This window comes from Phyllobates terribilis, unplaced genomic scaffold, assembly GCF_046119375.1.
Source record: "Phyllobates terribilis strain yellow unplaced genomic scaffold, ASM4611937v1 Scaffold_11__3_contigs__length_659146591, whole genome shotgun sequence".
Lineage (NCBI taxonomy): Eukaryota > Metazoa > Chordata > Amphibia > Anura > Dendrobatidae > Phyllobates > Phyllobates terribilis.
The window spans coordinates 353359332-353374184 of NW_027362771.1; the positions used below are offsets into that span (position 1 = coordinate 353359332).

At 39.2% G+C, this 14853-nt stretch overlaps 1 protein-coding gene across 1 annotated transcript in view; it reads right to left on the reverse strand.

The window, feature by feature from the left end:
* Positions 1–2682: 2682 nt before the first annotated feature.
* Positions 2683–14853, reverse strand: part of LOC141166321 (dual oxidase 1-like) — an 88540-nt gene continuing 76369 nt past the window's right edge. Inside the window, exons 29-34 of the mRNA XM_073652891.1 lie at positions 14571–14724; positions 12688–12917; positions 12236–12394; positions 9943–10098; positions 4996–5124; positions 2683–2973 (exon numbers count right to left, since the gene is read on the reverse strand). Of these exons, the coding sequence (XP_073508992.1) occupies positions 2851–2973; positions 4996–5124; positions 9943–10098; positions 12236–12394; positions 12688–12917; positions 14571–14724 (951 nt within the window). The 3' untranslated portion in view covers positions 2683–2850. The remainder of the gene's footprint in view (positions 2974–4995; positions 5125–9942; positions 10099–12235; positions 12395–12687; positions 12918–14570; positions 14725–14853) is intronic.

Genomic DNA, 14853 nt, shown 5'->3' on the forward strand with positions numbered 1-14853 from the left:
TGGTCTGTAAGGGACAAACTGTCTATAACCTGCCAACCTGTCTGTCTGTAATAATCACTTGGCTGCTTCATGGAAAACTAGGGCTCGTTATTCAGTGCTTTTCAATGGTTGAATTATTAGAGAATACACACAAAACTAGGGAAATCTCTTTCTGTTTCTGGACATGGTGAGGCTATGGGTGTCTGTGGCTGGACATGGGGAGGCTATGGGGTCTGTTACTGGACAAAATGAGGCTATGGGGGTGTCATGCTGGACATGGGGAGACTGTGGGCCTCTACTGCTGGACATGGGGAGGCTGTGGGCCTCTACTGCTGGACATGGGGAGGCTGTGGGCCTCTCATGCTGGACATGGGGAGGCTGTGGGCCTCTCATGCTGGACATGGGGAGGCTGTGGGCCTCTCATGCTGGACATGGGGAGGCTGTGGGCCTCTCATGCTGGACATGGGGAGGCTGTGGGCCTCTCATGCTGGACATGGGGAGGCTGTGGGCCTCTCATGCTGGACATGGGGAGGCTGTGGGCCTCTCATGCGCGACATGGGGAGGCTGTGGGCCTCTCATGCGGGACATGGGGAGGCCGGTGGGCCTCTCATGCGGGACATGGGGAGGCCGTTGGGCCTCTCATGCTGGACATGGGGAGGCCGTTGGGCCTCTCATGCTGGACATGGGGAGGCCTTGGGCCTCTCATGCTGGACATTGGGAGGGTGTGTGAGGCTCATACTGTGTATAGAATGGGCTGAATTCGGGTAAAAACATTATTTAGGGGGATGTCAGCATATTTTAATGTGCTCAATATTAAGTGATACAATTAATATTAATATTATTATTATTAATATAATTATAATTAATATGTTGATATTAATATTGAGCAAAATTAATTTTAGCCTATTGGTTCAGCCCTCCACAACTGTAACGGTCTCTCATGTGTCCCCTCAGGAAAATTAATTGCCCACTCCTGCTCTAGGCTATACATATCAAACTCTGTCCCACAGGTAAAATTTGGCCCGCAGTGTAATTATATTTGGTCCATGAGGCAATATCAAATGTCTACTAGAGCTGGCCGACTCTACTAAACAGTGCATGCTAATATTATAATTTGTACCCCACGTCCTCCTACTCTATCACAATCTGCCAGACCAATGACGCTGAGCACCCGTCCCCTCCCCCGCACATGCCTCCAACATCTCACGTCGCTCCCTTGATGACACTGCACCGCAAGCACTTTGATCCCCAAAATGTGTCACAACCCCAGAGCGACACACCAGGACTGAAGCAGCAGCTAGAGCTTTACTGAAGGCGCTTAAACCCACAGAGCAGGTGTTGGGCACCAATAAGGGCAAAGCCAAAAAAGCTGCGATCAGGAAACAGGTAGAGGAAGACCGCAAAGTGGGTGAGGATCGCTTCTCATTGCTGGATTTGTGGGCACAGAAAGATTGCTGGGTCACCTTTAACAGACAGAAGAGTCTCAGCCTCGAGGTCGCGGCTAAGTTCTGCTGGACTCCTTGTAAGTAACGTGGGGGTACAGAAAACTTACCATGAATTTGATGTATCCTATTATTATTTATTATTATAGTGGCATTTACTCCATGGCATTTTACTTGTGAAAAGGGGTATACATAATAAAAAACAAGTACAATAATCTTGAACAAAACTAGTCTCAAACTGGTACAGGAGGAGAGAGGACCCTGCCCGCGAGGACTCAGTCTACAAGGGATGGGTGAGGATACAGTAGGTGAGGGTATGTGCTTCTACTGTACACATAGCTACATGCTGCCACATGTACCCACTTACACTACATCCAATACATGTCTATGACAGAATATGGCACTGTAAGATATTACATGGCTGCCAGCACAACACTGGCCATTGTGATCAACAGCCTCTGAAAATATGGCAACTGATCTGACAAGGGTCTTTCTTCTTGGTTAGGGGGTCTCAGTTGTCTTTGTCCTAGGGACTGATCCTGTGATTAGAAATACACTGATCTCCCCTCTGTACGTGGTTATATTCTTGTATATTATTGTAACAGGATTAGATTGTTCACATTTGCAGCACATTTCTATATGAATCCATTCTTCACTTTTGTTGTATATTTATTTTTTTTATTTGTAGACATTTCAGGTTGGCACTTGACTTTGTCCAAGATTTAAATTTGGCCCTCTGTATATTTGAGTTTGACATCCCTGCTCTAGGCTAATGTAATACTACAAAGAAATTAATGTAGGCTGGAGGTTTGGCTGAGAAATGGTAATTGGATGAAAAGTCATGCACTTGGGCAGAGGAAATGAAATGTTCAATTATAAATAAAAGGGAAAACTTCCTCATTTATCAGTATTCATGAGGCCTTACAGGAGAATAAAGTTTGGGATTCTACATCATCTTGTTCACATTCAAGAGGATTGGAAAAAAAAAATTACATTAGTCCAAATGTAAGACTTTTAACGTTTAAAGTAGTTTCTCTAACTGAATAATTCTTATATTTATGCCTTGTTTGGGCATATTGGCATGAAGCAGAAAAGATTCTCCCTGCTCTGCTCTGTTAGACCCCCTCTTTACCCTGGAAATAACAGCTGAAACAACCCATTTGCCTTCGGTTATACTAAAAACTGTAGAGCGAAAACAACTTAAACCAGTTTATAAAAATGCATTTCTTTATTAGAATGTTATAGTAGAAAAATCATTAAATGCATAACAAATGGATCTCAAGTTTGTCTCTCTATATATTTTTATTTATCATTTTAGTTTATAACATTGTCATTTGCACTTTGGCTGAAAACTTCTGTCTACTTACAATCTATAACAGTAGTTAATATAATAATAGCAACAGTCACTGCTTGCTTATTTTATCATAAGTTAAAAATTTTCATAGTGATGCATAAAATAAGCCTGGTCTCTTTTGTTGAGTTTCTTGCAGGCATCTTCAACATTTTTAGTCATTCCAGGAGGGCCACAGCTGAACACACCAATTTTTTTCACCTTTCAATAAAGATAAAATAAATGTTAAATACATATTCTTACTCTACATACAACATTGTACTCTTCTCCTTATGTATCATAGACCCATGACTCCAAAGACATGCTGATAGGGAATCTAGATTGTGAGCCCCAATGGGGACAGTGCTGATAATGTCTGTAAACCGCTGTGGAATTAATCGCACTATATAAGTGAATAAAATAAATAAATAAAATGACTGTGTGTACCGCCAAACGTCTCGCATGCTGCAGTGTTCATGATGTCGACACTAAGGTCCCAATTCCTCAAAGTGTTTTTGCCACAAATCTGGTGTAAAACACTTTCATAAGTCAATCTCACCGCTGTGGGCATGGTAGCGGTGAACTTCACAGGTTGAGTGGCTGAGTACTTTTGACTAGTCCGAGTACAGGTGTGCTAGGATTAAAGGGGTGGTCTGAAACTATTATCGATTTTCTTCCTAATTGTCTCCCTATTTATCTTAATAATGTTATTTTTCTAATACGGTTTAATTAAAAAGTCCTTACTCTTCCTTCTCAAATCTTCTTTATTTTTTGTACCTATTTTCATTTCAATGACATTTCGTTTGAGAATTTCCAGTGCATTCTGGGATACTCAAATGAGCTGTCATCAGGGGAAAGAGGCTGCAGTCACTGCTACAACCCTTGCCCTCACACTGAAACGAAGCGTCATCGGTAAGTCCAGTGACGTCCTTTTCAGGGGCTGGGTCAGTCCTAGTCCATGCTGTACTGAGCATGCATCAGTCATCAATTCCAATGGATGCTCAGTACGGCTTTCCTTCTTACTGGGCAATATATTTCTCAGTGCACAGTGACAATGTGCTCCTTCGCCGGCTCTAATTAGAAGTCACGAGTCGGCAACAGAGTGCACTGTCAGTGCGCATTCTAAGAAGATAACATTATTTTTACAAAAACTGCAGAAACAGTTAGTTGTAATAAAGGCATGATTAAAAACAGCCTGATAAAGCACTCTCACTACATTAAAATGGGTATATCCCCTTGACAAGTTCCCTTCAAACCAATGTTAGAAGCACAATGTAAAGTGAAATTAATTATATAGTAAAAATTCTGTGTTCCTCTTCTTTTTTTTTAATCCACTCATAGTTTTGGTTTAAAAAACTGAATGAAAGGGGCTCATGTGAAATCCACTAAACCTATAAGAAATAGGTGACTTAGATGGTTACTGTTAGTGTCGATAATCAACACTAACATGTTACATGCATGATACTGAAAAACATTTATATTTAAATGGGACATCTTATCAAAATGATCCTCTGACATGACTTGGATATATGAGAAAAAAATGACATTGGAATACTGTATGGGAGACATGAAAACTTAAAAAAAAACATAATCACAACACAGCTTTCATTTTGTATTCCACTCTCGAAAACTGAAAGCTGTGCTGTAGTTGGCTGCTATGAGCAACTAACACAACTTTTCTGTTTCACAACTTATCTAACTATGCCCATGACCATATGTTTTAATTACCTTTGATTACAATAAGGAGTCAGATTTTATCAATATTTGTGAAGCACTAAGGTTGGGTTCACATCATGTTTTAGCCACCATCAATGACTCTCTCCAGCCATCCATCTGAAGCCCTGGAAAACGGGATTCAGATGTTTCTACTGATGGGGCCATTGACTTTGTGCTCTGCCCTCATTTTCTGCAGTATATACCTGTTTGATTTAGTCGCAAAAGTGCCAATGACCATGTTTTGTGTCTAAATCGTAAAGGCTGCCCCGCCAAAAATGAGGCCAGAAAGAACACAAAATGACTCTGTCTGCCTAAGTAAAGTCAATTGATCTGTCCGTGCATAAACCTGAGTCTTGTTTTGTAGGGCTTTCCTGAGAGCGCCACTGATAGGTGGCAAAAATGTGATGTGAACCTATCCTAGATGGGTCTAGAAGTCTTTTTATGCTGTAACCCAGTGATTGTGTCAAATCATGGACTGAAATTGCTTTGGCTGACGGCACTATATCTTTATTTAATATTAAACCATACCTCGGGGTGGGCATCTTGTAAGGAATTCAAAAATCCCATAAAGGGCGGTCTCCCAAAATGTGTGAACGATCTTAGTCCAGTCATTAAGCTCTTGTTTTGAACTTTCTGAAAGTGTCGCTCACAGATGTACTGCAAAATTAAGGGTTGTATATCTTATCATAACTTAATCATTTAATTTAGAGCATTTTTTTAAAAAAAAAAACTTGATCAATATTACACAAATTAATTTGATGTTGTGTTACTAACTGCTGCTAAAACCATGAGCAGGAAAAATGGTAAGCAATTTGGAATAAAAATAAATATATCATAATAGAAAAGATTATATAACCCTACTATAGACAATAAGAAGATTCGAAGTCACTCAGGAGTTCCAAAGAACCAGCGCATTTATAAAGATCAGGGAACATTTGTACATTACACTTTTTAGGCACAACTCAGTAGTTGCAGAACATATTTTTGAAGAATTAGGTGTCCACTTCCTTTTCACCACTGACTAATTAGAAACATCTTTATCCTTTTCAAAGACAAAGTCTACCGCATCTGAGATGTGAATTATGATTTTCTGCAGCAGCTGATACAAAGAAATGCATGACATACCACGAATGTTGAAGGACTTTTTTTTAAGAGAGAAGAAGCAGTACAGTAAGGCGATGTACTGCCAACAACAATCATTTAATGACTCTCACAGACAAATGTCATAAATAAAGTTTATAAATGATCATTCGCCTACTTATCAGCCTGTGTCAAAGGGCCTTAAATAGAACCTGTCACTAGATTCACGCTGCCTGAACCAGGGGCCTAGCTGCACTATTGTAGCCATTATGTTTTTCCCTGAAACACCATGAAGTTTCATAGATAACATTGGTTGAAAAGCCGTCCAGCTTTTCCCCACCTTACTCCTGTTGATTAATAGGTCTTTCCCTATATTCATACATGTGAGTGACCTGTCAATTAACTTGGGCATGGAGAAGCCAGCCGGTACTATGCCGGACTACTCAATTCTCTCCATATAGTGCTGCGCTGGACTACTCGATACTCTCCATATAGTCTCCAGCTATGATGCCATGGCTTTTTAAGGAATAACATACCTGACTGCGATTGCATAGCCAGGCTCTGATTCATGCTGCCTGAGGTTCGGGCAGCAGGAATGTACTGACAGGTTCTCTTTTAAAGAGGTTTTCTCAAGTTCTTAAATTGCTTTAATTCATTAGACAGAAAAAGCAGCTCAATTGCAAATTTACTGTCATTCTCCTTTAATGAGAGATGTTATAGTTTACAGCTTGTTTCCATGGAGTGTGGCTCCTGTTGACTATCTAAGAGTGTGCATTAAAAATGAGGAGTTAACTCTTAACATCCCAGTCGGCCCTCTCCAATTCATTGATTTATACTGCAGTTATCTGCTCACCTCTCTCCCTCCCTCCTCTTCCTCCTCTACCTCTCATCTTCTGAAGAGATGATGTTATATTATATATCACAAGCCTTCCAGCGTTCACAGCATGTCTGTTAATCACATCTTTCTGCTCTGGTTGTCCCTTTTCACTCCCTTTTCTGAGCAAATGTGCTGTCATTCTCCTTTAACCGCTTCCCGACCGCCCACTGTAGATAAATGGACATTTAAAAACGGTGGGTGGTCCCGCAGCGCTCAGGACCCCCAGGGTCCTGCAAGCGCTGCGGGTGCGGTGCAGAGCGATAGTTCTGACAAGGAACATCATCAGGACCTGATTGGATCAGGTCCCAGTGATGTTAACGCTTTGCTGTCTTCTATATGCCGCGATCTATAGTGATCGCTGCATATAGAAGACAGCAGGAGGAGAGGGGGTCGTCCACTTACCTCTCCGACGGCCCCCTTATACCTTCCAGGACCTGACGTTGCTATGGCAGCTGGAGGTCACATGACCACCTCCAGATCTGCCATATATGGTGTCCTGCCAGGCTCAGCCTGCAGCTGAAGCCTGGCAGGAGACACAGTGTGAAACAGTGAGCGAAGATCTCATGTAATGTAATATATGTCTTTTACATTACATGAGATCAGTGATCAGAAAAATAAAAATGAATGTCCCATACAGGGACTAAGTAAAAATGTAAAAAAAAAGTAAAAAAAATGTTTTGAAACTGTTAAAAAAAATTACAAAATAAATAAAAATAAATAAATAAAATATTAAACCGATAAATCCATATATTTATGCAAAAATAAAAAAAGTACACATATTTGGTATCGCCGCGTCCGAAGCAACCCGAGCTATAAAACTGTCACACTAATTAACTCCTTCTGTGCACACCGTAATAAAAATAAATAAAAAACAGAGCAAAAAACTATGCTTTTTCCTCATATCGCCAAACAAAATGTGGAAAAAAATGCGATCAAAAAGCAAAATGGAAATAAAAATGGTACCACTGAAAACGGCATCTTGCTCCGCAAAAAACAAGCCGCCATACAGCTCCATCAGCCAAAAAATAAAAAAGTTATACCTCTCAGAATAAAGCAATGCAAAAAAAATATTTTTTCTATAAAATTGTTTTATTGTGTAAAAGCGCCAAAACATAAAAAAATATACAGTAAGTGTAGTATCGCTGTAAACGTACTGACCCGAAGAATAATGCTGCCTTATCACTTTTACCACACGCAGAACGGCATAAAAAAAACCCTCAAAAAATAATTCCTGAATTGTTGGTTTTTGTTAATTTTACCTCCCAAAAAACGGAATAGAAAGCGATCAAAAAATATCACGTACCCAAAAATGGTACCAATAAAAATGTCAACTCGTCCCGCAAAAAACAAGCCATCATATGACTCTGTCGGCCAAAATATGGAAAAATTATAGCTCTCAAAATATGGCGATGCAAACACTAGATTTTGCAAAAAAAAGCGTCTTTTAGTGTGTGACAGCTGTCAATCATAAAAACCCGATATAAATCTGGTTTCTTTGTAATCGCACCGACCCGAAGAATAAAGTAATCTCATCACTTATACCGCACGAGGAACGGCGTAAAAAATAAATAAAACCAATTCTTCACCTGCTACTGATTTGTTTATTATGTCTCCTAATGTGCTCACCACACATCTAGATAAGTTCCCTAAGGGGTCTAGTTTCCAAAATGGTGGCACTTGTGGGGGGTTTCCACTGTTTAGGCACATCAGGGGCTCCCCAAATGCAATATGGCGTCCGCTAATTATTCAAGCAAATTTTACATTCAAAAAGTCAAATGGCGCTCCCTCCCTTCCAAACCCTGCCGTGCGCCCAAACAGTGGTTTTCCCCCACATATGGGGTATCGGCGTGTTCAGGAGAAATTGCACAACAAATTTCATGGTGCAATTTATCCTATTACCCTTATGATAATGCAAAATTAGGGGATGAAAAACATTTTTATGGGAAAAATGTGAAAATTTTATTTTTACAGCTCAATATTATAAACTTCTATGAAGCACCTGGGGGTGCAATGTGCTCACCACACATCTAGATAAGTTCCCTAAGGGGTCTAGTTTCCAAAATGGTGTCACTTGTGGGGGGTTTCCACTGTTTAGGCACATCAGGGGCTCTCCAAACGCAACATGGCGTCTGCTAATTATTCAAACAAATTTTACATTCAAAAAGTCTAATGGCGCTCCTTCCCTTCCGAACCCTGCAGTGCGCCCAAACAGTGGTTTTCCCTCACATATGGGGTATCAGCGCGCTCAAGAGAAATTGCACAAAAACTTTTGGGGTCCATTTTTTCCTGTTACCCCTGCGAAAATAAAAAAAATTGGGTCTAAAGTAACATTTTTGTGAAAATAGATAAATGTTAATGTTTTTCTTCCACATTCCAAAAATTCCTGTGATGCACCTGAAGGGTTAATAAAGTTCTTGAATGTGGTTTTGAGCACCTTGAGGGGTGCAGTTTTTAGAATGGTGTCACTTTTGGGTATTTTCTGTCACAAAGACCCCTCAAAGTGACTTCAAATATGATGTGGTCCCTAAAAAAATGTTTTTGTAAATTTTGTTGTAAAAATGAGAAATCACTGGTCAACTTTTAACCCTTATAGCTCCCTAACAAAAAAAATTTGGGTTCCAAAATTGTGCTGATGTAAAGTAGACATGTGGGAAATGTTATTTATTAACTATTTTGTGTGAAATATCTCTCTGATTTAAGGGCATGAAAATTCAAAGTTTGAAAATTGAAAAATTTTCAAAACTTTCGCCAAATTTCTGATTTTTTCACAAATAAACGCAAGTGATATCGAACAAATTTTACCACTATCATGAAGTACAATATGTCACGAAAAAACAGTCTCAGAATCAGGGGGATCCGTTGAAGCGTTCCAGAGTAATTACTTCATAAAGTGACAGTGGTCAGAATTGAAAAATTTGGCCCGTTCACGAAGGCAAAAACAGGCTCTGGCGCGAAGTGGTTAATGAGAGATTTTATAGTTTACAGCTTGTTTCCATGGAGTGTGGCTCCTATTGACTGTCTGAGAGCTTGCATTCCAAATGAGGAATTAACTCTTAACATCTTTCTGCTCTGGTTGTCCCTCTTCTCTCCCTTTTCTGAGCAAATTTGCTGTCATTCTCCTATGTGCTTGTTCAAATACCTTATTTTCTCTATGTGTAAGTACAGGGATAACAGTGTAGGCTCAGAATAATCCATTGATAGATCGATAGCTTAATGTGTTATAGAAGAACTTGTGTTGGGCTCTATAGTTCTACAAATACTACAGTTTTGCTACTAACCAGAGCTGTCACTCAAGGAGAGCCCACTCTGCCAGGAAGTAAGGAAACTGTAAGGAGATTGCATTGCTCTGAACTGCTCAAAAGACAACTTATGAATACTCTTTTAAGTCAATCTGTACTAAAACTGTGCCACTGCTAAATAACATTAATAAAGGATGTCTGTTATCTCTTAGGAACAAATTCAACTCCTGCATAATTAACTTGAGGAACAGAAAGGAAAAGATAAAGCAGCATATTTACCAGCATGGCTGTGCGGAAGTCAAACTTTTCACTAAGTTGTGTGATGTATATGTGGACTGACAAAAGATTGTTGTTGTCGTTCTCTTCCACCTCTTTGATGATGTCCGTCAGCCATTCAAACTGCCGCTGAGTGCGGGTTACCCAAATGAAATAAATCTGAAGGAGAACCCAACAGTTATTTACATTTCAGCCCAAAGTTATAAATATTCAGCCTTTAAAATAATTATATTTCTAAAATGTTGGCAAAATAGGCATTGTTCTCCCTTCCTTCATGTTTCCTCAGAATCTGGTCTCTTCTTCATTTTCCCACACACTCCATTCATTTAGTAGCACTTTCTGTCTGAACATATACAGATATCGGTTGGTGAGCGATTCATGGAGCTTTACATGCATAACCCTATTTATTATAAATGGCAACTGGACTATATATTATAATGAACTTTTTAACTTTTTTGCTGCCTATACTTATTCATAGATTGTAAGCTTGTGAGCAGAGTTCTCATACTGTTTGTACATGTATCTTCTGAATTGTAAAGTGCTATGGAAAATGTTGTCACTATATAAATAAAAATTATTATTTCGTTATGGTGCTATATGCATAAAAAAGTTGCCTATATGTATGCAAAAAATGTAGACACCATTGCAATCGTCACAGCAGTGGATATAGTCTAATCACATTTGCTACAATATTGCATGTCATGTTACATTTAGCTTTTCAGCAATCAAATCACAAGCCAATTTCCCAATATCTGCTTTTAATAACATAGTAGTAGATTAGAGCCTATCCCATCTCTGCATTACACAGAAGGGTAATTCAGATTAATAGCCATTGCATAATGGTTTGTGTGCACTATGATGATGTTGTGAGGGAACTGAACATCTGTTGCCGCACAATACAAACTATCGCTCAAGCTCTCAAAAATGCCATGTAATCAGCTTAGTATTCTGGAGGCTATAAATTAGCAAAGTATTTTTCCTAAATGGAACAAGGCAGAACTGCCCATTTCACATTTCATTTTCATCCTAACCATAGAAATACTGATGAAAAAGGTGTAACTGTCAAGGGGATCATTGGCTTGAAACCTGGAGACTTCACTCACTCTATTACTACATTAGCAGAATATTTTTAATTTTCTAATGATAATAATCTACCTTGTTCCAACTCATTCTCTGATTGTGTATACCTTCAATGAATTTGCAAGACCTTCAATTTCATAATCCTTTTACTAAATCAGAAATACTCAATATATCAATCCCATTCTCAGATATAGCTTCCCTTAAAGGGACTCTGTCAGCAGGTTTTTGCTACCTCATCTGTGAGCAGCATAATGGACTTAAAAAGAAGCTGAATCCAGCGATATATCACTTAGTTTACTGGGTGCAGCAGATCTAACACAAGCAGAGTTTTTAGATTTAGAAAGAAGCAGAGCTGAGAAAGCTAACCCAACCCACACCAGACTCTCTGTGTACAAAGTCCATAGACAGTGAGCTGCTTATCCCAGTGGGCATTGACAGACTCTTTTCATCCTCTATCTCCTGCTGTCTTCAGACTACATAGCAAAAGCCTGCTGATTCCCTTTAAGTCTTGGTTCCCTTTCAAGTAGCCAGAAAGAGAAACTAATTATTTGGGGATTTAGCCAACTCTCTCCTTTTTTTGATGAAATCCTTCCCTTATGAGCTATCCATAAATTCTATTCAAGTGCAATTGCAATGGGTATTCTGGTATTTGCTTCTCCTTTTTTCTTCTTGGCTCCTATCCCTTTACGCTTCTCTCTTAATCAATCTACATAGTTATTTATCCTTACTAGTTAAATCCATCTTGTAGGATCATCATATAGCCATGTGCTTGTTTTTCATTTAGTATGCCCTTTGTCGCTATTTGTTTGCTTTATTGCTACATTCAGGCCACTTCTGTGCATTATTGTGAGTTTCATTTCTTTTCAATAAAAAGACCATATGAAAAACAAAATTATTTGGATGCCTAAGGATGTCATCAAGAAATATTTTTTTATGTTTCAGTGGTTTTGAAATTTATACGACTTTATGTAATGCCCCCCCATAAAATAGATTTTACCTATCTTTTCACTCTTATTTTATGGGTTTTTACAAAAATTCCATTTCAAATTATGCGCATCAGTGCAAGGAAGTAATTAAGTGTTCCAAGGTGCAATTGCTAAGTTTGTGTCTGAGTGAACAAGAAAATTATATTATACTATTTTATTTAAAAATTCCCACTCAAACATGGTGTAATGATAAATGAAATGTAAAATAAAAATTAATTCTATACTCATACTTTCTTGCATTGTATCCGTGCGCTGACTGATGATTTGAAGACCAGGTCTTTTAGGATTGAAGCAAATGGCGTAACCCCGATTCCGCCACCAACTAAGACTGAAACTTCAAACTTGTTCCACTCCTGGTGTCCTTCTCCAAATGGTCCGTCCAGGAATAGCTAAATGAAATACAAAATAGGAAGAGTAAAAATATCTTTAAAAATAGATAATTTTTTTATATACAATGCAGACCAAATGGAAAATTTACATATGTCCAAATATTTTCATTGTGCAAGTGACTATACATTCTTCTTTTAAAATGCATGCAGGGATCCAACATTGGTGGTTCCATTTTTCGAAATCCCTGTTAATATGGCATTTTGACATCTGTGATACTTCATCAAAAGGTCTAATACTAAATCTGAACATTTTGTTAGCCAACACTGGAAGAAATGCAAAATGTTTTGTATACCTTCGGGAACTTCATGTCTGTTGTGCTGGGAGATGAATAAAGCTGTCTTAGGCTTGTTGTCCATGGCCCTACTGCTCTTATATGTAAACTTAATGTTTCTTCATGGGGAGCAGATGTCAGTGTGAAGGGATGGTATTCATCTGTACCAAGAGTCAAGCAGGCGATCCTAACCCATTGTCCAGACTTGTAGTCAAAGTCAGATGGCCGCTGAAACTTCACGTACGTTACACCTTCAAATTAAAATACAATGAAGGTTATTCAATATTCATGAATAGATTGGTGAACTTGATTTGTTGCTATTCTGTATATAGACTAGGTCAGGGATGGACCCAGACAGAACAGTATGTGGGCACTCTGCAGTCACATAAAGTGTCTGTGACAGGAGATACATGATGCATTGAAAGTGGAAGTGGGCCTCCTTACCTCCTGGGCCCCTGTGTGGCTACACAGGTTGCACCAATGGTATGTACACCCCTGGACTAGTTAATAACCAACCCCTAGACAACCGTTTTATAGCTACTGTTGTATCTTTATTTTTATTCTTATTTTTATATTTCATTTTTAATTTCAAACCCGTTTCTACTCCCATTAACTTTATCTCACCCTTTATGAGCAGAATTGATTAGACAACAGCTGGTGCCTTTAAAGCTTTAAAGTTTATTGGGTTGACTGTCACTTTATACAGTTTACTTTGCCAATAAGAAAACCTTCCTGCCCTACAAAAGAGGAAATCACTATGTACAGAAAAATTGCAACATTTGATCTGTTCGCTACGGTATTAAAAGGAGTATATCACTAAAACAACTACTTGGACATATGATAATCTTAGGAGGTCCTAGTTGCTCAATGCTCAGGAACCCTTTGCATTAGTTTCTGTTTGGCTAGGGACACACCTCCGTATTTTCACCCATCCCAGAGAATTGGGCCTATTATGCTAATCACACACTGATCAAACTCTGATCAAAGTTTGATCAGAGTGTGCGCATAGTGTAATTCGATTTTCTCGAATGTGGAGAAGATGGGAAAAAAATGTCTTCATCTTCTCCATTCTGTCAGTCTGTGAAAATCGCACATGTCATGCGAGTGCAGTTTGATGTTTTCCACAAACTCATTGACTTGCATGGCTCAGTGTCATCCGAATATTGGATGCAAACCGTGGATGCTGCAATATTTTTCCTCGAACAGACTCTGTCCAAGGAAAAAATCGGATATGTTTGCGGCCCTATAGAATCACATTGGTCAGAGTACAATAGAATATTTTGTCAGATCGCACTCGGACCAAAAATACCATAACAGCCAATTGCCTAAGATTTCTTATCTCCTGAACAGCTTCACTTGCAAAACACTAGTGTCATGAACTATTCATTAAAGGGGTTGTCCAGTACTTTTAAAAAAATGCCAGTGTGTTTTAATGATAAATAGAAGCTTCTTTCTAATTACCTTGCGCTGCTGATACTGCCTGTGAGCGGGGGGTCTCTCTTCCGTGTTCCACCGGTGGCTGCTGGGTTGTGGGCGGGGTTATTCTCCTGCATCACACCCGGCATCCACAGCGCGCTCTCCCTCTCTCCAGGGGAATAACCCTGCCCAAAACCCAGCAGCAATCACAGGGACCCAGCGCTGAGTCACGCCTCACTTGTCGTGACGTCAGAGTGGGGTCACATGCTGCCTGTGAGCGGCCAGTGATAGCGCCACTCACAGGCAGTATCAGCAGAGTAATTAGTAAGTAATTAGAAAGAAGGTTGTATTTATCATTAAAACACACTGGCATTTTTTTAAAAGTACCGCACAACCCCTTTAAGTGATGAAAACTAGATTTTCATCAAGTATTCCTTTTATTACAATATATGTACAATAAGGTGCAGTAAATATATTCTATTACATACCTGAGGGAAGATGCTTTGCTTCCAAGACTTTTATCTCTATCTTTTTCCTCCTCAAACTAATCAGTTTGTCAACCACAAAGATGATAGCCGGGGCAATAAAAAAAATGTGAAACTTTGGTTGCTGGATGAGTGCAAAGCTGCCATGAATGATAGTCTGCGATAAAGAGATCAAAGTGAGAAGCGTAACTGAAACAATTTATCTCTTCTAGAGAAACCATATAAAGCAAAGTTTTTGACCATCATGGCCATTATCTTCTCACGTTGAGTAACTGTACTGCATGTC